The 25,189-nt window shown below is 41.8% G+C and overlaps 1 protein-coding gene across 5 annotated transcripts in view; it reads left to right on the forward strand.

Annotated features, from left to right (window-relative positions):
• VSIG1 (V-set and immunoglobulin domain containing 1) overlaps positions 1–25,189 on the forward strand; it is a 150,445-nt gene that overhangs the window by 116,862 nt on the left and 8,394 nt on the right. For 2 of the 5 annotated variants that reach the window (XM_072743203.1, XM_026014925.2), the window contains 2 exons: positions 5,183–5,346; positions 21,701–21,899. In XM_072743203.1, the coding sequence (XP_072599304.1) occupies positions 5,183–5,346; positions 21,701–21,899 (363 nt within the window). Of the gene's footprint in view, positions 1–2,217; positions 2,484–5,182; positions 5,347–15,440; positions 15,549–21,700; positions 21,900–25,189 lie in introns of those variants that run through there. The other 3 variants (XM_072743202.1, XM_072743201.1, XM_072743204.1) reach the window with 3 other exon arrangements.

Consider the following 25,189-nt stretch of genomic DNA (forward strand, 5'->3'; position numbering starts at 1 on the left):
TTCCTCAGTGCCCGTCACTCAGTCACCCCATCCCCCTGCCCACCTCCCCTACATAGCCAAACTGTGGAAGGAGCCTTGATGTCCATCGACAAATGAATGGATAGAGAAGATGTGGTTTATATATACAATGGAATGTTACTCAGCCATCAGAAAGGACGAATACCCATCATTTGCTTCAATGTGGATGGACCTGGAGGGTATTATGCCTAGTATTCTTTTATTATCCTTTTAATATCCATGGTATCTAAAGTTATGGCCCTCTTTTCATTTCTGATACTAGCAATTTGTGTTCACTTTATTTTTTTCTTAGTTAGCTAACTTAGAGTCTTATCAATTTTACCTATCTTTTTCAATAACCAGTTTTGGTTTCATTGGTTTTCTGTATTGATTTCTTGTTTTCAATTTCAGTGATTTTTGCTCTAATTTTCAATATTTCTTTTCTTCTGCTTTGGATTTATTCTTTTTTCCTAGTTTCCTAAGGTGAGAACTTACATGATTGATTTTAGATCGTTCTTGTTTTGTAATATATGCACTCGTGCTGAAATTTCCCTCTAAGTGCTGCTTTTGTTGCATATCACAAATTTTTACAAGTTGTATTTTCATTTTCATTAGTTAAAAGTATTTTAAATTTCCTCTTGAGATTTCTTTGATTCATGTGTTATTTAGAAGTGTGTTGTTTAGTCTCCATGTATTTTGGGACTTCCCAGTAGTCTTATTGTTAATTTATTTCTGTTTTAATTCCATTGTGGTCTGGGAGCAGACATTGTGTGATTTCTCTTCTTTTAAATGTGTTAAGATTTGTTTAAGGCCATAATGTGGTCTATCTTGGTGAGTATTCATAGTGTTTTTAAAGATTTATTTGATAATTTAAGAGATGGGAGGTGGAACAGAAGGAGAAAGAGATAGACAGAATCTTTCAGCAGACTCCACGCTGAGCAAGGGCCCTGACATGGGGCTCAATCCCATGACCCTGAGATCATGACCTGGGACAAAACCAAGAATCAGATGCTTAACTGGCTGTACCACGCAGGCATTCCCATAATGTTTTAAAATACATCTTTTGTATAAAGTATTCCACCCAGCAATAGCAGAATGCATTTATTTCCTCAAGCACCTGCAGAATATACCAAGATAGAGTATATGCTTGGCCATAAAAAAAAACCCTCCACAAATGTAAAAGAATTAAAATCATGCAGAATCTGTTCTCTGAGCACAATGGAATCAAACTTTTAGAAATCAAGAACAGAAAGGCAACAAGAAAATCTCTAAACACTTGGGAATTATACAACACATTTCTAAATAATCTTTGGACCAAAAAGGAAATCTCAAAGGAAATTTAAAGAATATACATAGAACTGAATTAAAATGAAAATATAACATATGGAAATATATAACATGCAACTAAAACAGTGCTAAAACAGAAAATTATAACACTAAATGCTTCCATTTGCAATTAAGAAAAGTATCAAGTCAATAATTGAAGTTTCTACATCAAGGAACTGGAAGAAGAGTAAAATAAACCCAAAACAAAGAGAAGAAAGGAAATAATAAGAACTTAAATCAATGAAATTGAAATAGGAAAATCATTACATGAAATAAAAATCTGGTTCCTTGAAAAAACGGATATATAATTTTGACAAATCTCTAGCAAGATTGGTAAAAATAAAAAGAGATAAGACACAGATCACCAATATCAGAAATGAAATATGTGGTATCAGCACAGATCCTGCAGTCATTAAAAATATAATAAAGAAATGTTGTGCACACTTTACATTCATCTATTTGACAACTTAGAAGAAATGGACAGATTCCCCCAAAACAACAAACTACTAAAGCTCACCTGATATAAAATAGATAATCTGAAGATACCATAACCCTTAAAGAAATTGAATTCACAATTTAAAAAGCTCCTGAAAAAGAAATACCCAGGCCTAGATGCTTGTACTGGATAATTCTACCAAACATTAGAAAAAAATAATTAACAATTATTTTACACAGTCTCTTCCAAAACATAGAAGAGGAGTGAAGGCTTTCAACTCATTTTATGAGGCTAGTATTACCTTGATACTAAAACCAAAGACAGTACAGAAATAGACAACTATAGACCAAATTCTTTCATGAACCTAGATTCAAAAACTCTCAACAAAACACTAGGAAATTGAATTCTACTATGTTTTAAAGGAATTCTACACAATGACTAAATGGGATTTATTTCAGGTATGCAAGGCTGGTTCAACATTCAAAGTCATTCAGTGTAATCTATCATATCAACAAGCTTAAGGAAAAAAAGCAAATGATTATATCAATTGATGGAGAAAGGGCATCTGACAAAATCCAGTACTCATTCATGATAAAGACTCTCAGCAAATTAAGCAATAGATGTGTTCCTTTCCAAGAGCTGCTGTCAGAAATTGCCAGAAACCACGTGGGTTAAAACAAGAGAAGTTTATTCTCTCACAGTTCTGGAGGCCCAAAGCCTGAAGGTAAAGCTTTGGCAATATTGATTTTCTTTAGAAGCTCTGAAGTAGAATCTGTGCCATGGCTTTCTGCTACTTGGCTGCTAGAAATGTTTGGTGTTCCTTTGCTTGTATGTACATTGCTCCATTGTTTGATTTTACCTTCATATGGCCTTTCTCCTTGTGTATCTTTGTCAAATTTCCCTCTCCTTTCTCTTACGGGGACAACAGTCATTGGATTTAAAGCCCACTCTAAATCCAGAATCATCTCATCTCAAGATCCTTAATTATATTGCTTAATTATATTGCAAAGAACGTATTTCCAAATAAGGTCACATTCACAGATACCAGGAATTAGAACTTTTACATACCTTTTGGTGGGACACAATTCAACCCATGACAAAGGAGAATTACCTCAACGTGATAAGAAGCATCTACAAATAACCTACAGTTAACATATCCTGTATTATGTCATGTACATGTTGTACATGTAAAGTTCTGGAAGTTATAGCCATTGCAATAAGGTAATAAAAGAAACAAAAAGCATATAAATTGGAAAGGAAGAAATAAAACTGTCTCTGTCCAAGAAGAGACTGGAATCTAGATTACATAGAGAACTCTCAAAATTTAACAGTTGAAAATTAAATAATCCAGTTAGAAAATGGTCTAAAGATATGAACAGACCTTTCACCAAGGAACACATACAAGTGACAAATTTTCACATAAAAAGTTGTTTAGCGTCATAAAATTGCACCAGAGAAAGACAAATTAAAATCACAATGATATATTACTATATACTTATTATGGCTGAAGTAGAGAATTAGTGACAATACCAAAGACTGAGGAGGATGTGGAGACACTAGACCACTCATATCTTATGGGTGGGAATGTATATTGATATAACCACTCTGGAAAACAATGTGGCTGGTTTTTGGCTTGTCTTTTTTTAGATAGGCTCTGTGCCCAGCATGGAGTCCAATGCAGGGCTTGAACCTACCAGCCTGAGATCAAGACCTGAGCTGATATCAAGAGTCAGACACTCAACCGACTGAGCCACCCAGGCGCCCCTGTTTTTGTTCTTTAGTAAAACTAAACATGGAACTACCATCTGACCCAGCAGTTGCACTCTTGGAAATTTATCCCAGTGAAATCGAAATTTATATTCACTGAAAAATCTGTACCTCGGAGTTTTATTCAATTGCCAAGTCTTGGAAATGACCCAAATGTTCCTAAATGGGTCAATTGTTACGCAGATTGAATGCTACTAAGCAACAAATGGCAATGAGTTACAGATACAATTTGGGTATGGTGCTAGGTAATTATGAGTGAAAAAAAGTCCATCCCAAAAGGTTATAAAAGACAAAATTTTAGCAATGAAGGAAAGATTAGTGGCTACCCATGCTTAGAATCAGGGATGGGGTTGCAGAAGGAAGGTAAGTGATTATAAAAGGGCAACATTAGGGATCTTTGTGGTGATGAAACCGTCCAGTATTTTTAATTGCAATGGCAGATACACACACTTACATGTGATAAAAGTGTATAAAACTAAATGCATATGCACACTTGAGTACAAGTAGAACTGGAGAAATAAAAATAATATGGGTGGATTGTATCAATATGAATGTCCTAATTGTGATATATTATAGTACAGTTTTATAAAATGTTACCGTTATGAGGGGCTGGGTAAAGTGTACATGGGATATCTGTGATTACTTCTAAGAACTGTATGGAAATCTACTATTATCTCAGTAAAATTTTAATTAAAAATTACTGAGGAACTCCAAAGAATCTTTGCTATGTCAGTTATTTCTATCTATATTTACTGAATTAGAAATTAAAACTAAAAATTATTTAAACAAAAATACATAAGCACACATTACATAGCTGCCAAAGAAATGCTGTCATAAGATAAAAACAGAGAGGGAGGCAAACCATAAGAGACTCTTAATTCTAGGAAACAAACTGAGGGTTGCTGGAGGGGAGGTTGGTGGAGGCATGGGCTGGATGGGTGATGGGCATTAAGGAGGGCTCTTGTTGTAATAAGAACTAGGTGTTGTATGTAAGTGATGAATCACTAAATTCTACTCCTGAAACCAATATTACACTACATGTTAACTAACTGGAATTTAAACAAAAACTTGGAAGCAAAAAAATAAAACTGAAAGTTCCATATACAAGAAATCTGTTAGTCCTGGGCAAACTGGATTGCTTTCCATGCTCATGGACCTGTTTGGGTCCCTGGACAACATTTTAAGAACCTCTGTTTTTGGGGGGTTTTTTAAAAGATTTTATTTATTTATTCATGAGAAACACAGAGAGGAGAGAGAGAGAGAGGTAGAGACACAGGCAGAGGGAGAAACAGGCTCCATGCAGGGAGCCGGACAGGAGACTTGATCCCGTGTCTCCAGGATCATGCCCTGGCCTGAAAGCGGCACTAAACCGCTGAGCCACCTAGGCTGCCCAAGAACCTCTGTTTAAGGCCATGCTTATACAGAATAATTCCCAGTTCGGTGTTATTATCTCACCATCACATAGGATTTTAGTTTCATTACATTGTCATTTGTGAGAAACTCCCTACCCCCACGCCAATTGCTTGCTCAGCATTCTTCCTCCTCCTCCTCACCTTGGATTCCTCAAATAAGATGTCCTTGAAAATGTTTTGTAATGAAAGATTGTTTTCAGAATGTGAGAGTGTACCATTTTTGTTCTGATGATTACTTTTTCAGGTCAAGTTAGTATGGTGCAGGTGACCATCCCAAACAGCATTGTGAACGTGACTATTGGATCTGATGTCACACTTGTCTGCACCTACACCAGCACTGTGGCCTCCCGAGACAAGCTCTCCATCCAGTGGTCATTCTTTCACAAGAAGGACTTACCACCAACTTCCGTAAGGACTTTTTTCTTCAACTATTCCCCTATGGTAGTTCTGACATAAACTGTTGGGGACAGTGTGTGCAGGAGTGGTAAGCCAGTGACAACGGCAGAACCTCAGGTACAAAGAGTTTCAAGATAGTTGTTTAGAGAAGACCGTCATGTATGTGACATGGCCTTTGTCTTCTCTTCATATTCAGTGATAGCCTATTATCTCAAATGTGAGTAGGTCAACATCAAGTATATCATGTTTTCTAGAGTAGATAGCCATAGTCCTTCTCCTAGGTGAAATGGACAGGAGTTCTGGAAGGGCTCTCCCTCCCTTCCTCCAAGCCCCCCTATTATTTCCAGAAGACTCCAGTTCAAATACACGTCCCATTTGATCTGCAGATCCCTGTCAAATGTAGTATCTGGGATCTGCCAAGTGATTGGCAAGTGAGCTAGCTCATTGTGCCTGGCTGAGTCCTGATGGAATGAGACTCCCAGATGGGTGGAGAAGGGGCAAGGTGGTGATGAACCCTGGGTAATGAAGGACAACAAGAAGCTAGAGGGTAGAGGATGGGACAAGTAGGCTGGGGTGAGGGGTAAAAGATTGCTAGAAGAGGGTTGGTAAAAGCCAAAGGAGAATGATTCTACCTGTAAGCCATCTATTCTCAGGTTTTCTTCATCTGGCCTTAAAGATGTTCCCTTTTTAAATTAGCCCAAGATCTAATTTATTGTATACTCAAAAGTGTGTGTGTATGAGAGAGAGAGAACACACTTCGGTGTAAGAGTCTGCATGAGTGTGCAACACGTCTGCCAATATATATCCCCCCCTTGAGGGAAAAGAAAGGCCTATAGCTTTCATCAATTTTTCAAAAGGATGTATTGATCCAAAACAAGAAGTTCAGGGGAATTCGGCAAGATGGCGGAAGAGTAGGGTCCCCAACACCTGTCCCCACCAAATTACCTAGATAACTTTCAAATCATCCTGAAAATCTACAAATTCGGCCTGAGATTTAAAGAGAGAACAGCTGGAATGCTACAGTGAGAAGAGTTCACGCTTCTATCAAGGTAGGAAGACAGGGAAAAAAGAAAAAAAGAAATAAAAGGCCTCCAAGGGGGAGGGGCCCCACGAGGAGCCGGGCTGAGGCCGGGGCGAGTGCCCCCAGGACAGGAGAGCCCCGTCCCGGAGGAGCAGGAGCTTCACCAATCTTCCCGGGCAGAAAGGCACTCACAGGGAGTTAGAGCAGGACCCCAGGAGGGGCGGGGATGCCCTCAGGCTCCCAGGGACACTAACAGACACCTGCTCCCCGGGGAGAGTGCGCCCAGCTCTCTAAAGGGCTGCAGCGCGCACACGGCTGGACCCGGGAGCAGCTCGGAGGGGCTGGGGCGGAGGCTCCACAGAGAGGGGCCTGCCGGGCTGGGAGCCGAATCCAACAGTGCAGGCCTGGGAGCACTGGGCACCAGGACACAGCCCAGGATCCAGCCTCCCCCCGGGACAGGCAGAGGCCAGGAGGGCCCAGGACAGCAAGGATGCTCCTGCCCCGAGCTGAGCATCCAGGCCCCTGCAGGCTGAGAGCTCAGGAGTTACTGCGGGAGCTGAATCCAGGTTTCCAGAGCTGGCAGCCTCCACTGTGGTTGTTCCTCCTGCGGCCTCACAGGGTAAACAACCCCCACTGAACCCTGCACCAGGCAGGGGGCAGAGCAGCTCCCCCAAGTGCTAACACCTGAAAATCAGCACAACAGGCCCCTCCCCAGAAGACCAGCTAGACAGACAAGTTCTGGGGGAAATCAAGGGACTTAAATTATACAGAATCACAAGATACTACCCCGTGTTTTTTTTTCTTTTTGATTTCTGTTTGCTTCCCCCACCCTTTTTCCCCCTTTCTTTCCTTTTCTTTCTCTTTTTCTTCTTTTTTTTTCTTCCTTTTTTCTTTTTTCCTTTTCTCTTTTCTTTCCTTCTTTCTCTCCTCTCTTTTTCTCCTTTTCCCAATACAACTTGTTTTTGGCCACTCGGCACTTAGCAAAATGACTAGAAGGAAAACCTCACCTCAAAAGAAAGAATGAGAGTCCTCTCTCCCACAGAGTTACAAAATCTGGATTACAATTCAATGTCAGAAAGCCATTTCATAAACACTATTATAAAGCTACTAGTGGCTCTAGAAAAAAGCATAAAGGACTCAAGAGACTTCATGATTGCAGAATTTAGATCTAATCAGGCAGATATTAAAAATCAATTGAATGAGATGCAATCCAAACTAGAAGTCCTAACGACGAGGGTTAATCATGTGGAAGAATGAGTGAGTGACATAGAAGACAAGATGATGGCAAACAGGGAAACTGAGGAAAAAAGAGACAAACAATTAAAAGACCATGAGGATTGATTAAAGGAAATAAATGACAGCCTAAGGAAGAAAAACGTACGTTTAATTGGGGTTCCTGAGGGCGCCGAAAGGGACAGAGGGCCAGAATATGTATTTGAACAAATCATAGCTGAAAACTTTCCCAATCTGGGAAGGGAAACAGGCATTCAGATCCAGGAAATAGAGAGATCCCCCCCTAAAATCAATAAAAACCGTTCAACACCTCGACATTTAATAGTTAAGCTTGCAAATTCCAAAGATAAAGAGAAGATCCTTAAAGCAGCAAGAGATAAGAAATCCCTGACTTTTATGGGGAGGAATATTAGGGTAACAGGAGACCTCTCCACAGAGACCTGGCAGGCCAGAAAGAGATGGCAGGATATATTCAGGGTCCTAAATGAGAAGAACATGCAACCAAGAATACCTTATCCAGCAAGGCTCTCATTCAGAATGGAAGGAGAGATAAAGAGCTTCCAAGACAGGCAGGAATGGAAAGAATATGTGACCTCCAAACCAGCTCTGCAAGAAATTTTAAGGGGGACTCTTAAAATTCCCCTTTAAGAAGAAGTCCAGTGGAACGATCCACAAAAACAAGGACTGAATAGATATCATGATGACCCTAAACTCATATCTTTCAATAGTGACTCTGAACGTGAATGGGCTTAATGACCCCATCAAAAGGCGCAGGGTTTCAGACTGGATAAACAAGCAGGACCCATCTATTTGCTGTCTACAAGAGACTCATTTTAGACAGAAGGACACCTACAGCCTGAAAATAAAAGGTTGGAGAACCATTTACCATTCAAATGGTCCTCAAAAGAAAGCAGGGGTAGCCATCCTTATATCAGATAAACTAAAATTTACCCCGAAGACTGTAGTGAGAGAGGAAGAGAGACCCTATATCATACTTAAAGGATCTATCCAACAAGAGGACCTAACAATCCTCAATATATATGCCCTGAATGTGGGAGCTGCCAAATATATCAATTAATAACCAAAGTTAAGACATACTTAACGAAATCGAGACCAGAAGAACTGTGGAACAGATCAACAAAACCAGGAGTTGGTTCTTTGAAAGAATTAATAAGATAGATAAACCATTAGCCAACCTTATTAAAAAGAAGAGAGAGAAGATTCAAATTAACAAAATCATGAATGAGAAAGGAGAGATCACTACCAACACCAAGGAAATACAAACGATTTTAAAAACATATTATGAACAGCTGTACGCCAATAAATTAGGAAATCTAGAAGAAATGGACGCATTCCTGGAAAGCCACAAACTACCAAAACTGGAGCAGGAAGAAATAGAAAACCTGAACAGGCCAATAACCAGGGAGGAAATTGAAGCAGTCATCAAAAACCTCCCAAGACACAAGAGTCCAGGGCCAGATGGCTTCCCAGGGGAATTCTATCAAACGTTTAAAGAAGAAATCAGGGGATCCCTGGGTGGCGCAGCGGTTTGGCGCCTGCCTTTGGCCCAGGGCGCGATCCTGGAGACCCGGGATCGAGTCCCACGTCAGGCTCCCGGTGCATGGAGCCTGCTTCTCCCTCCGCCTGTGTCTCTGCCTCTCTCTCTCTCTCTCTGTGACTATCATAAATAAATAAAAATAAAATTTAAAAAAAATAAAAATAAAAATAAAGAAGAAATCATACCTATTCTACTAAAGCTGTTTGGAAAGATAGAAAGAGATGGAGTACTTCCAAATTCGTTCTATGAGGCCAGCATCACCTTAATCCCGAAACCAGACAAAGACCCCACCAAAAAGGAGAATTACAGACCAATATCCCTGATGAACATGGATGCAAAAATTCTCAACAAGATACGAGCCAATAGGATCCAACAGTACATTAAGAAAATTATTCACCATGACCAAGTAGGATTTATCCCCGGGACACAAGGCTGGTTCAACACTCCTAAAACCATCAATGTGATTCATCATATCAGCAAGAGAAAAACCAAGAACCATATGATACTCTCATTAGATGCAGAGAAAGCATTTGACAAAATACAGCATCCATTCCTGATCAAAACACTTCAGAGTGTTGGGATAGAGGGAACTTTCCTCGACATCTTAAAAGCCATCTACGAAAAGCCCACAGCAAATATCATTCTCAATGGGGAAGCACTGGGAGCCTTTCCCCTAAGATCAGGAACAAGACAGGGATGTCCACTCTCACCACTGCTGTTCAACATAGTTCTGGAAGTCCTCGCCTCAGCAATCAGACAACAAAAAAGACATTAAAGGCATTCAAATTGGCAAAGAAGAAGTCAAACTCTCCCTCTTCGCCGATGACATGATACTCTACATAGAAAACCCAAAAGCCTCCACCCCAAGATTGCTAGAACTCATACAGAAATTTGGTAGCATGGCAGGATACAAAATCAATGCCCAGAAATCAATGGCATTTCTATACACTAACAATGAGACTGAAGAAAGAGAAATTAAGGAGTCAATCCCATTTACAATTGCACCCAAAAGCATAAAATACCTAGGAATAAACCTAACCAAAGAGGTAAAAGATCTATACCCTAAAAACTATAGAACACTTCTGAAAGAAATTGAGGAAGACACAAAGAGATGGAAAAATATTCCATGCTCATGGATTGGCAGAATTAATATTGTGAAAATGTCAATGTTACCCAGGGGAATTTATACGTTTAATGCAATCCCTCTCAAAATACCATGGACTTTCTTCAGAGAGTTAGAACAAATTATTTTAAGATTTGTGTGGAATCAGAAAAGACCCCGAATAGCCAGGGGAATTTTAAAAAAGAAAACCATAGCTGGGGGCATCACAATGCCAGATTTCAGGTTGTACTACAAAGCTGTGGTCATCAGGACAGTGTGGTACTGGCACAAAAACAGACACATAGATCAATGGAACAGAATAGAGAACCCAGAAGTGGACCCTGAAATGTATGGTCATCTAATATTCGATAAAGGAGGAAAGACTATCCATTGGAAGAAAGACATTCTCTTCAATAAATGGTGCTGGGAAAATTGGACATCCACATGCAGAAGAATGAAACTGGACCACTCTCTTTCACCATACACAAAGATAAACTCAAAATGGATGAGAGATCTAAATGTGAGACAAGAGTCCATCAAAATCATAGAAGAGAACACAGGCAACACCCTTTTTGAACTCAGCCACAGCATCCATTCCTGATCAAAACTCTTCAGAGTGTAGGGCTAGAGGGAACATTCCTCAGCATCCTAAAAGCCATCTACGCAAAGCCCACAGCAAATATCATTCTCAATGGGGAAGCACTGGGAGCCTTTCCCCTAAGATCAGGAACAAGACAGGGATGTCCACTCTCACCACTGCTGTTCAACATAGTTCTGGAAGTCCTCGCCTCAGCAATCAGACAACAAAAAAGACATTAAAGGCATTCAAATTGGCAAAGAAGAAGTCAAACTCTCCCTCTTCGCCGATGACAAGATACTCTACATAGAAAACCCAAAAGCCTCCACCCCAAGATTGCTTGAACTCATACAGCAATTTGCAGCATGGCAGGATACAAAATCAATGCCCAGAAGTCAGTGGCATTTCTATACACCAACAACCAACAATGAGACTGAAGAAAGAGAAATTAAGGAGTCAATCCCATTTACAATTGCACCCAAAAGCATAAGATACCTAGGAATAAACCTAACCAAAGAGGTAAAGGATCTATACTCTAAAAACTATAGAACACTTCTGAAAGAAATTGAGGAAGACACAAAGAGATGGAAAAATATTCCATGCTCATGGATTGGCAGAATTAATATTGTGAAAATGTCAATGTTACCCAGGGCAATTTGCACGTTTAATGCAATCCCTATCAAAATACCATGGACTTTATTCAGAGAGTTGGAACAGATTATTTTAAGATTTGTGTGGAATCAGAAAAGACCCTGAATAGCTAGGGGAATTTTTAAAAAGAAAACCATAGCTGGGGGCATCACAATGCCAGATATCAGGTTGTACTACAAAGCTGTGGTCATCAGGACAGTGTGGTACTGGCACAAAAACAGACACATAGATCAATGGAACAGAATAGAGAATCCAGATGTGGACCCTCAACTTTATGGTCATCTAATATTCGATAAAGGAGGAAAGACTATCCACAGGAAGAAAGACAGCCACTTCAATAAATGGTGCTGGGAAAATTGGACATCCACATGCAGAAGAATGAAACTAGACCACTCTCTTTCACCATACACAAATATAAACTCAAAATGGATGAAAGATCTACATGTGAGACAAGATTCCATCAAAATCCTAGAAGAGAACACAGGCAACACCCTTTTTGAACTTGGCCACAGTAACTTCTTGCAAGATTCATCCACGAAGGCAAAAGAAACAAAAGCAAAAATGAACTATTGGGACTTCATCAAGATAAGAAGCTTCTGCACAGCAAAGGATACAGTCAACAAAACTAAAAGACAACCTACAGAATGGGAGAAGATATTTGCAAATGACATATCAGATAAAGGGCTAGTTTCCAAGATCTATAAAGAACTTAGTAAACTCAACACCCAAGAAACAAACAATCCAATCATGAAATGGGCAAGAGACATGAACAGAAATCTCAGAGGAAGACATGGACATGGCCAATACGCACATGAGAAAATGCTCTGCATCACTTGCCATCAGGGAAATACAAATCAAAACCACAATGAGATACCACCTCACACCAGTGAGAATGGGGAAAATTAACAAGGCAGGAAACAACAAATGTTGGAGAGGATGCGGAGAAAAGGGAACCCTCTTACACTGTTGGTGGGAATGTGAACTGGTGTAGCCACTCTGGAAAACTGTGTGGAGGTTCCTCAAAGAGTTAAAAAATAGACCTTCCCTACGACTCAGCAACTGCACTGTTGGGGATTTACCCCAAAGATACAGATGCAATGAAACTCCGGGACACCTGCACCCCGATATTTCTAGCAGCAATGTCCACAATAGCCAAACTGTGGAAGGAGCCTCGGTGTCCATCGAAAGATGAATGGATAAAGAAGATGTGGTCTATGTATCCAATGGAATATTACTCAGGCATTAAAAATGACAAATCCCACCATTTGCTTCAACATGGATGGAACTGAAGGGTATTATGCTGAGTGAAATGAGTCAGTAGGAGAAGGACAAACATTATATGTTCTCATACATTTGGGGAATATAAATAATAGTGAAAGGGAATAGAAGGGAAGGGAGAAGAAATGGGTAGGAAATATCAGAAAGGGAGACAGAACATAAAGACTCCTAACTCTGGGAAACGAACTAGGGGTGGTAGAAGGGGAGGAGGGCGGGGCGTGGGGGTGAATGGGTGATGGGCACTGAGGAGGGCACTTGACAGGATGAGCACAGGGTGTTATTCTGTATGTTGGCAAATTGAACACCAATAAAAAATAAATTTTTTATAAAAAAAAACAAAACAAGAAGTTCAGAGAAGAAACAAGTCAGTATGGTTTAGAATAGTTGGAATGTTGTTGAATTGGCGTTTTGATTAGTAGAACAATGGAGAGCGAGTTGAGTGAGCTAGAGGAGGTTTGACAGACAGAGGGTAGAAAAGAAGGAAGGTGCTAGCTTGGAGGAGCCACACCTTGGCCAGTGTCATTTCAGGCATGTCTGGTCCTTTGGAGGTGCTAGGTCCTCTCTTTACTAGAGATCCTGAACACTTTTGTAGCAGGAAACACCGTTCAAGGGGTGATTTCATTAGGGCCACCCTCTCGTCAGTGTTTGACATTTTTGCTCAGCATTGGTTACCTCAGACAGGTGTCTGAATCACTCTGTGCTTCTCTTCAACACATGGTGGAACACTGACACTCTTCTACATATCTCATGGGGAATCACCTGACACACTGCATGTGAAAACACTTGGGAAAAATATAAAGACCTATAAGTTTTCTCCCTTGTCAATACCATTATCATCTTAATCATCATCAGCAGCAGCAGCAGCGACAGTGACATTACCACTTTTTGTCACCTAGATGCCCTGACCAGATTGCAGATTGCAATCAACCAAGAAATCATCCCTTTGCAGGTTGCTCTCTTAGATTGTGGATGGCAGTAATCACATGAACTTTCTTCCTTTTTAAAATTCAGTTTCCCTAATAGTCTTCTCAGTGCATTCTTGGTCTGTAGGCTTGAAGTCCTTCCCATTTTGCCATTGGTGGCTGAAATTAGAGAGGCCTTGCCAATATATTTTGAGCTTTCTTTTATGCATGGTACTCAAATCCAGATGTCTTCAACTGCCAGGAAGTGAGGCCAGGCCAATCTGAGTTCAAAAATACAAACTGCTCTTTATGCCTCCTCTGACACTGGAATTTACAAGCCCATCCCTTGGTTGAACCATGTAGGTATGAATGAAGGATGCAGGGCAGAAGGATCTCATGACCAGCAATGAGGTTTTTCTAGACCTGGAGATCCACAGAAGGTATAGGTGATTGAATGGAATATGGCTTGAGCTCAGGACGTCTGTTAGAGGCATTTCAGAAATAAGCTTTATTAACAAATGTGTATTCATTGAGTAGCTTATTTACTTGCCACTTGCCTCATTCTTCATAATGTCAGGTACAGGCAGGGCAAGTAATTTAAGATATCTAGGCTTTTGAGATGTCCAGATCAAAGGTGCTCCTTTGCACTGAGCCACTGATTCAGTGAGAACATGCTTCTTGATCTTAGAACATTTTAGATGCTTCTCCAAGTGCTTGAGATTTTTGTTATGCCTGTACCTCAGCTGTGTAGAAGATAGGGTAGAGGGGGTCTAGCTCTTGGCTTAGAGACAGTGAAAGTTACCTCCAAAAAGTCACAGTTTCTCTTCTTTCTCTGTTTCCATCTTACTTCAGCTTACCCCATCAAGATCCCTATTTCAACCATCCTTAGGTCCAACCTACCTCTAGAGAACTGGAGTCCCTCTCCTTTTCCCCTGTACGCTGCAGGCATGTGCCTCTCTCTGCTTTTCCAGATGAGTAATTTTGGAGAACCAGCGGGAAGCTCCTGATGGATTTTGATTCTACTCTTTGTTCAGCTACTTACTTGCTGACTGGATGACCTTAGAAAAAATCAGTTGACCTTTCTCATCTGTGTAATGGGGCTGCTTACATACCTCAGAGGTTTACTGTGAAGATTAAATGAGATGATGCTTGTAAAGCACTGGAAAGTCTTCCACATAGTAACCACTCAATGAATGTGAGCTATTATTAGTAGTATCATTACTTACAGAATGGGGATTTTGCAAAATCCCTATCGCATCCATACCCCCTGCATCATGAGTGCTAGGGAATCCAGCCCAACAAAAGACATTTAGTATAGCTGAACAGCTGGGACAGAGCTTGGGTGGGGGGAATCCTGGCCCAGGATTAGTTTCCTGCTTCACTGCCTGCCAGGTTCCTGTGGCTGAAGGGAGGGATCAGACTTCTCTGCCTGCTCCTATCCTTGAACAGAGAGCCTGCTCAACAAAGAAGTTTGGAGACATCTTCAGTTGAAATGGTATTTTTCAAAATGGGATTTGGCCTCTATTTCAAATTTGTTTCTTCTTTGAGTACTTCCATGCATTCATGATTTTGTAGAGCGTGTTGTATGCTAATCTAGGGATGGCTGGTGAATATTTTGGAGATGATAAAAAGAGACTGCTGTGCTGTTAGACGATTCTGTGATTTATGGGAGTAAGATGTTGCCAGACTGATCACTGAGTGATTCAATTCAGCTCCTGGGTTGATGTGGCAGTATATCATGTAGTAATCAGCTCTCAGATCCACCCATTTCTGCTCAAACACAGCACAGCCCGTGCCTCAATACTGAGGGTATGGAGGAAAAGGCAGTCAGTCAGTGTCTAAATATGGCGCATGCAAGAGACGCTCGGGGAAGATGTAGCTGGACCTCTCAGGTAAGAACACCTATTGGTGTACTACTGGACCCCTTCACTGTTTGGAATATCTAGGGCAAAGGCACCAACCTTTAGGAGTGGGATGGGATGGTCCATGTTTGGTAACAGTCCAGATCAGTACAGGCTCCCGGCAAAACTGAGACAGTCTTGAGTTTGCCTTCTCATGCCCATGTCTGGAATTCTTTTCAGCTTCCTTAAAAAGGCTCAGGGGCTTATTGCTGCCTTCAGCAGGGCAGAGGCCTACTCTTGCTATAAGCTCATATTTTCCTCCTACCCCAAAAGGAGCAGTTGACTCCAAGGCATAGTGTTTCTCAATCCCCGGGGCGGAGGGGGGTGTGTGTGTGTTATCGCTTATTGACTATCTCCTCCAAGGGGTTCCTTTGGTGAATGGGGACTGCATAAGTACTTCATAAGTCTTCTGCCCAGGAGGGCCAATATAGTTATTAGTGTGGTCCTCCTCTTACTGAAGCCCTCCTTTTGGAAGACAAGGACAGCTTCAGATGATCAGTCCCTTAACTGGGACTCTCAGCTGAAGACTCTAGGCTCTGGAACAGGCACACTAGCATGGAAGTTTTGGGTGGTTTGGTGCCCCTCTGATGACACCAATTTTCTCCTTTTCCACCCAGCCAATAACTGGTAGAACTAAAGAGACCTCACCTCCCCATGAACAGAATAGGCATTGATCCTACTTAGCATGGGTCTTGCAGACCATACTTACTCTTCTAGGACATCCATAGTGGATGAAACCCTTTGCTATTTTCAACACCCCAGCATACTCTTAATGTGGACAACTTTCTTCCAGAACCTAGTGTCTTCATATTCTCTGGCTGTTCAGATTCTCCACACCTAGCCCATCCTCTTCAGATAGCATTATATCAAATGCTTTCCAAATGTTGGCAGGGTGGGGGTGTATTATCTCCTCACATGCATTTGAAAATTAGGGGGGTGTTGGTGTAATGGTTACAAATGAGAGTCACTACTGGCAGTTAGTAGGCGGTGACTAGAGATGCTAGACATCTTTCAATACGTAGGATGAGCCCACAGAAGAAAGCACGGCCTGCCCAAAATAGCAGTGTCACTGGTATTGAGAAACACTCCTAAGTTCTTCCCTTCCCACCACCCCTCCTATCAAAGTTCATCTATTCTATATCCCATGGCCTCAGGTGTCTATTCTTGCTAAACCAGTTAAATCAATCTAATGCTAAGGTGCTAGGGACTGGTAATAGTTGATTTTCCTCTCTTCCAAAGGAAAAAAAATTAAACATAGACTTTTTCCATAACTTTGTTCAAAAGAAGCAGTTCAACTGGCAGGGATCTCAGGCAAGTGGCAGGCTGGGAAGGGAGTGGTTTAAAGGCAGGGTTCTCTTTCTTTTGGTGTGCTTTCCCTTCCATGGGCAATCTCAGCAACCCCCCATCCCCGAGGATGGTCCAGGAAAAATGCAGGGCTTGAGACCATTGCCACTCCACACTCCTTCTCTCCCACAGCTCACCCCTTTCTGGGTAGTGCACGAAAGTGAAAAGGGGAAGGGATAGGTGGGTGCTCTGTCGTGGATTTCTACACCCTCCACGTTTCCAAAAGGAACCCACAAAAGCAGATCTGGAGGCTAAATGCGTTTACTATTTCCAACTCAGATGCAAACAGAAAGCAGACTGAATTCTTTCAACCCTTCTTGTTTATGTACCACCCTCAAGTCAGAGAACTGTGTCACAAAGCTGAGGGGGAATAAAAAAAATCTTTTTGACCAAATCTGGCTCCCAGCTGCACGGCCTCATGTGAATAGGAACTTGGCACAGTGGGAGGGAGAAAGGCTGTTATTGCAGCTGGCAAATGTCAAAGGCTTCAGGTGGCAAACACACTTGGCATGGGCACATCATGCCAATGAGTAGCAGCAGTTGGCAGGAGAAGGGTCAGGCCAGAGGGAGGGATCGAATGGCCCCAACAGGGAAGCATTACCTAGGAATCATCTTCCTCGCTGGAGGCAAGACGATGAGTGCCATTTTCGGGTGTTTGGGGAGAATCAGGAGGTCTGGTTATCAATTGTGTGACCTGGGGGAAAAATCACTTCCTCTATTGGGGTTCTGTTATAGAAGGTTGAATCAGAGGTTGCAAACTCGAGGGCCCCCATGCCCGATTTGGCCAGTGGATTCATGTTGGTTGACCAGCCCAGTATTTTAGTTGTCTGTTTCCACAGTTTGAAAGCCTCATTTGTACTGGTCCTCCAGTTCACCACAGGCCCCATTGTCCTCTGTGATCTTACCACCATCCAACATCCCCTCTCAGCTATTTCCCATATTTCTTTTAAGATTTTATTTATTTATTCATGAGGGGCAAACAGAGAGAGTCAGAGACATCTCCCTGTGGGGAGCCCAATGCGGGACTCGATCCCAGGACCCCGGGATCATGACCTGAGCCCCAGGCAGATGTTCAACCACTGAGCCACCCAGGTGCCATTATTTCCCATATTTTTAATACCCATCTGGCTCCTGAAGTGTCATCAGCCTTAGAAACCCTAAACCAAGTTATTTCTAAGGGGGTCTTATGATGAATGGGTCATTATGAGTCTACATAGCCTCTGACGTCTTCGAGGAGCAGAGAGGACCTTAATGGGGGGTCAGGGGGAAGTAGGGAGACTACCAAGCAAACAGTTAACAAGTACCCCTTAAGGGGACACATGGATGGATATTCTTTAAGCAGATTTGCCACCCTGTCTCCCCCAAAGGATGTGGCCTGTCAAACATCCACAGCTTTTCGCAGACCTCAATCGCTTTGATCTCTAAATTGACAATATACTTCCTTTGAAAAGGTACAAGCCTCACAGGATCATGGGCTGAGCCTTGGCCATTGTTCAATTTTGATTTTTCAAAGAGTTATTCTTCTGTGGAAAATTGAACCATGTTTCAGTACTTCCTCTGTGATTAGATAAGCAGTTTCAGGAAAACATCTCTCTCTCTCTCTCTCTCTCTCTCTCTCCCCCGACCCCCCTCTTTTTCTTCTTTACAAGGACAGTGTGACAGCATGGACTTCCCGTAACAGAAAGTCCCTCCATCTCTGTGTCTGGCTGCTGGCTAGCCTTGGGGACTTTCTTTCTCAGGCCAAAGCATTTCCCTTTTAGGTGTCCATTGTTAACCTGCTTTACCTCCATTCTTATCCCTGGCACCTTTTAGTGTTATTTGTGAGAGGGCGAAATGCATGGCGGTACTATGGTATGAGGAGTGAGGTAGAAGGGTTGGTGAAAATCCTTTTGATAGGGAAGTTACAAGTCCAGGGCCTCATAACTTACCTGCTAATGTCCTCTAGATTCATGACCAACTGTGAGACTTTTTTTTACAGTGGCTTCTTGGCGTGTTCTAGTCCTGGCCTAAAACATATTCTCTTGGCTCCCTGCTCTCGGCAGAAGCAAGGTCTTTTCTCCCAGACCTCCTGGCACTTACTGTACACCATAAGCAGGACTGATATGTAGGATCTTACTGTGATGTCACCAAGCCGCAGTATAAAACAAACTGACTTACCTCCAGTCTTCCTGGGAGCAGGGGAAACAGGCAGATCTTTAAGTTGTAAAAGGGCTTCCTTGATGGGCTGTAGGCTATGTTCTAGTTAAGAGTCCATAGGATCTTAGATTGTTGATTAGAAAGTAAATAGGCCCGGGGGCACCTGGGTGGCTCAGTGATTTAGGCATCTGCCTTCAGTTCAGGTCATGATCCTGGGGCCCTAGGAGCCCCACATGTGTTCCCTGCTCCACAGGGAGCTTGCTTCTCCCTCTCCATCTGCCCCTCCTCCTGCTCTTTCTCTTTATCTCTCTCAAATAAATAAAATCTTACCAAAAAAAGAAAGTAAATAGGCCCCATGCTGGCTAGTGAAATGGAAACCTGGGTAGCTTGAGTTTCAACTCAGATGAAGGCAAGAGACCTTTGATGAGCTGAGCCTCCTCCTGGACCATTTGCTTACCTTTCCTTAACATTGGCTTTCCAGCATATCGGTCCACAAGACCCCTTTGGGGCAAAAGTTTGTGACTTCAGCAGGCATGAATGGACAAAATGAATTATAAATGCCTCATCTGGGGCAGGAAAGAAAGTTCGTTGATGTTACAGAAGTGGAGGAGGGAGACAAGTTTTTTTCACCTTAAATATGGCCTTTGAATTTTCCCTCCAAATCTACCTTTCTGCTTTAGTTTAAGATTTATTGGCTATTTGATGGAGAATATATCTGAATTTATCTTGACAATATCTTTTGGTTTGCTAATTGGCTTTCCTCTCTCATTATCCTATAAAGATAAAGAACAATGGACAAGGAATTAGAACTGAGTTCTAGACCTTTCCCCATTGTTAACTTTGTGTGTGTGTGTGTGTGTGTGTGTGTGTGTGTGTGTGTTAGCCTCTTTGGGCTTCTGTTTCCTCTAGAAAGGGAGGAGAGTGAATTCAATGAATAAGGCCCTTTTAGTAGATTCTATGAAAACATTAATTAGTTCCACTAGACTAGGGCAATATCGGTTTATTGAATAATAAACCATCATTTGAATTACACACATTTATATGAAACTAACAAAGTGTGTATGATATGTGTGTATGATGAAGGAACCTTGGGGATCACCTAGTTTGGTGACTCCCAAGCTTCAGGCCTTTATGTCTCATCTTTATGATGTTTGTCATAATTGTGCCTCACCAGCAGCATTATTTAATGTTTTCTATACTGACTTGGTTTCTTACAAATTTAAAAATATCTACCTTAGTGTCACTGTAAACAATAATATCCATGAAGTCACAGACACAATGTGCTAGATATGTGTCTTTCTAATAAGTTTTCTTTTTTTTTTTTAAGTATATGATGATTTTTTTTTTATTTATGATAGTCATACAGAGAGAAAGAGAGAGAGGCAGAGACACAGGCAGAGGGAGAAGCAGGCTCCATGCGCCGGGAGCCTGATGTGGGATTCGATCCCAGGTCTCCAGGATCGCGCCCTGGGCCAAAGGCAGGCGCCAAACCGCTGCGCCACCCAGGGATCCCTCTAATAAGTTTTCATTTATGTGCCACTTAAAATCAGCTTATGTACCTATACTTGGGGAATACATCTCATAATTTGGAGGACATTGCTTTGGCCTCTCGTTCAGATGTAATGTGAAAACGAAAGGTTGGAGAGAGTTAATCACATTGTTTCTTATCACAAAGCAGGTTGCCATGGAGGCATGACCAGAGGCCACCCTCCCTGACTATGTCATAGTCAGAGGCAGAGCTGTGGCTAAAACCCAGGTCATCTGACTCCAAGACCAGACCTCTTTCCACCTCATCATGCTGCTCCATGGTTGCCATTTTGATCTAACTATTCATGATCTTTAATAGAGATGGGACTAGAATCCAGATCTTCCTTGAGTGTGGCAAATAGTAATAATAATAATAATAATAATAATAATAATAATAATAATAAATTAATCCTGTGACTTTGGATGAATCATTTAATCTTTCTGGATTTGAGTGCCCTTATTTGTCTAAATGAAATAATAATTCCAGTTCTGCCTCCTGCCACATGGGCAGAAAGGTAGTAGCTGTCATTGACAAAAGCATTTCCTAGGCCACTATGAGAGGATGGGACCAGATGATTTCTCAGGGGCCTCTCTGCTCTGAAATGTTACTCTTCTAACAAACAGGATAAACCCAAGTTTGCTTATCCAGAGGAGTACATGTGTATGAAAGGAGTATGAATATTCTCTTAGGGAAATCAGAAAGTCCCGTAGTCCCATTGAGTAAAGTCAAATTTTAAAAGCTTATATAAAGTGGGGAAAAATGAAGATTTTGGCTTTCCCATCAGGCATTTGTGTTTTATACAGTGAGTTTCCTCCAGGTAGACTCATCAGGTGAGCATCTTGATCTAGCCTAAGCTTACCAGTTGAACCCTGTCAACTCCAGCTGTTTATCATCTGTAAGATAGGCATGCATCCCTGCTCTGATGACATCACAAAACTGCTGTGCACACAAATGAGGAGGTGGTCGTTCACAGGTGTGAGAAAGCTAAAGCACCCGACTGAGTTGAGACACACCCCCTTCGCCGTGAGATCTGTTCTGTGCAGGAGGGGGTGGGTGGGGATGTGGGTGCTTCTGGGTAGCTTATCTTAGCCCTGGACATGCTCCAGTTCTCATTTCTGTCATTTTTCTGTCCTAGATTTACTATTCCGAAGGTGGACAAGCTGTAGCCATCGGGCAATTTAAAGATCGAATTATAGGGTCCAGCAGTCCAGATAATGCATCTATCACCATTTCACATATGCAACCAGCAGATAGTGGTGTCTACATCTGCGATGTTAACAACCCTCCTGATTTTGTTGGAAAAAATCAAGGCATCCTCAAAGTCAATGTGTTAGGTATGGGCAATTTTTTTCTGTTTTTTTTTTTTTTCTCTTCTTGGGACAACTTAGGACCTTCCATGAGCCAGGACAATGAGTTATGGTGCTAATTAAGTCCCAGGGAATAAGTAACCTGTCTGCTCCTTTTCTTGTTGGGGAAATAGAGACACACCAACAATCCAACCCTTAGAGTAATACTGAGAAATCACTCACAAAACATGCTGAAACAATTGCCAAACCGAAAGTGCTGCCAAAATGACAGAGAGCAGGAGTTTGACCCAACTTCTGGGGATCTGTGTCTCTGAAGGGTGGAATGAGTACAGATGGGCAACACATGGTCCCCACTAAATGATCACTAGTGACTCCTTCAGAGGAAACCTCCAATTAAATCCAGTCCTACCTGGGGGAGATAACTGCCAATCTATTATCTCTCCTAAGCCAGCTGCAATTCCCACTGTTAAATCATTCTTTGGAGTAAAGGCAGGAGAGTCCCTTTAAAAAATGTTAGCACTCTCTAGAAAAAGGACCATAAGGTAAGCCAGAGTTGAGAATTTATTTATATACAGCTGCTCATCGTGTGACATTCGGCAAGTCCTTCTTGCTTTTTGAATGTGCTTGGAGTGGTTCATTTATACGGCATTTACTGAGTGCCTGTTTTGTGCCAGGAGCCATGAGGTTTACAATGATGGAGGCATGGTTTCCACTCTTGGAGAGTTCACAGTTTTTGGTGATTTCTAGCACTGTTCCAACCTCTGAGAGGACAATGGGGGTTTGCCCCCATCTAAGGGCCTAGCAGGTCCTGTCTGCAGAACTTCGGAAGTATTGAAGGGGTAAAAGTGAAGGCTGTCAACGCTTACTGATTAACCAATTGAGCAAAGGATGCTTCCATTTCTAAGTAATCCCAAATGGAGCTGATTGAGCCATTGTTCCTTTCAAGCTATGTACATCCATCAAAGGAAAGGGTGAACTAGATCAAACCAGTGACTTGATCATTGACTGGCTTGCAAAAAAAGCAGCAACTGGTAAAAGGTGCACACCTAGGAGAACCGTCCAAAGTTGTCTGAGCTTGCCTCCCAGGTGACGCCCCAAATGAGGTTTGCTACTGCATCTACCCACCTGGAAAAGAGGGAAAGGTGATTGGGAGCGAAGTTTTAAGAGTGGAGTAGCTCAACTGCGCTTATATTTTGCTGAGCCCCATGCTAGGCAACAGGGCGCAGGGGGAAGACAAGAGAATTACACACACAAGCCCTTTCTTGGGAGAGTTGATGCTCCAGGTTGGAAGACTAGTCATTTACATGGGAACTAAACAGTGCAATACATACTCTGGGAATCAGAAGGCTTAGGTTCTAGCTTGTACTCTGCTACTCAGTGGCCTCAGGCAAGTCAGTCCACTTTTCTCTGACCATTTTCAGGTGGAGTTGTAATTTCTGCCCTACATTCACAGGTTTGTTATGAGGATCAAACGATAGACTGGAGATTCAATACCTAGAGCATTTGAGGGATTAGTTCTCTATTGGTTTCCTGCTGCTCCCTGGCTCTGGGTTGTCCTTCTGACCAGAAACAACCTAAAGAAGCTGAGCCCGTTTACCTCTGAGCTTGCAAAAAACTCTGAGATAAAGTTGGACAGGAAGGTTCATATTCTTAAATTTCAAGTTCGGAGAATCCTTAGTCAACTTCTATAAGAAATTGAGAGTCATTTCCTCTTCAAGGCTTTTGGGTCACTTGTTTCCTCAATGGCTGTGTCACGACTTTTCCTTAAGCATCCAAGATCCAGGCAAGGTAAAAGGCAGGAGAGTCTGTAGATTATCTTGTTTGGGAACTCTCAAAAATCCACTTTCTGTTAATTGGGGTAAGAACAAAGGTCTTCTCCAAAGACCATTCTGGAAATTTTGAGACTAATAATGTTCTCTAAAAATCTCAGAGGCTGTTTGCAGTTCTGAAGTTCCATTGCCTATGAGGGCCCATCCTGCTTGCACTGACAGAGGGCGGGGCATGGGGAGGGAGGCAAGGGGGTCAGGGAGGCCAACTGTGGGGAGAGGTGTTGGCATTTCCTTAGCAATCACTCTTCCTAGCAATGCATTTCCCAGAGACATTCCATTATGCAGTGATGGATGGAGATCCCATGCATTCACTCATTCATGCAGAAATTCATTCAATGAATCCTGAACACACGTCTGATTACGGTGCCACATTGTGGAGATGGAAATATATAAAAGACAGGGTTTCAGCCCTCCAAAACTTTAGAGAATAGGGACTGAGGTGGCCAGGCACGATTTAGTTAAAGGAAACAGCAATGAGCCAAGGCCCAGGTGGTTTGGATGACCATTCATTTGAGAGACTTCCATTAGGTATGAGAGCCTTGGCAAATGCATCTCTGAAAAAACCCAGATAGAGGTTTGAATAACTATTTTGTATGCATTTGGAATAAGCATCATATTCCTTCTGCGATTTGGCACATAACAAGGAAATGATGAATTTAGAGAAGGCTGTGGACGCATTGAAGCATTTTCATTGATTTTTCTGAGGCGAGCCTCTTTTCTCCCACCCCAATTCTGTTGAAAGCAATAATGCTAAATGGTAGATCAGTGGCTTTGCCAGTAAGACATACAAGTTCTAATGGGGACGCAAGCTGGATGAAATGTCAATTCAATCCTGATTCGGTAGTTTTAGAAAATATATAGGTTTGGGACATGGTTCGAAGTGATTTACTAAGTGTTTTGTTAATAAAACAATAAAATAAAAGGAGGAAGCTGTGTTCAGGGGGAAAAAAGCCTATCTGGGGCTGATTCTGACCCCCATTTAATTTTCTGTTCAAAACACTATTCTGTAAAGGCTGTCAAATCATCATGGTTTTAGACAGGCAGTATCTAAATCTAGTGATGGTTGCAATGGACTTCTGGTTGAATAGCCTAGCTTAGAGTAGGCAAATCAATGAGATGTCCCCATCTGAGAAAATCAATGGTAAGGAAAAGAGCTAAAGACGAAAATACTTATTTTCATTAAAAAAAAAAAAAAAACCCACCCGTTTAAAAGATAAGGATGGTAAAGTGTTTCAAAGAGCTACAGCTGTCTCTATTTGTCTTCTCGCTCATACGTACAGGGGGTTAGAGTCTAAGACTGAAAGATTAACTTCAGTACCAGGCTATAAAATGTGGCAGTAGAAATTAGTCCTGCCCACAGCCAACAGCAATTCCATGTGCAAGGCACTATAGACATCATTTTATTTACATAAAGTCGATGTGTTTGGTTTCGTCAGAGGTCAGATAGTTTCTTTGTTCACATTTATACAGATGAGTCAACTGAGGTTT

This window comes from Vulpes vulpes, chromosome X (assembly GCF_048418805.1).
Source record: "Vulpes vulpes isolate BD-2025 chromosome X, VulVul3, whole genome shotgun sequence".
Classification (NCBI taxonomy): Eukaryota; Metazoa; Chordata; class Mammalia; order Carnivora; family Canidae; genus Vulpes; species Vulpes vulpes.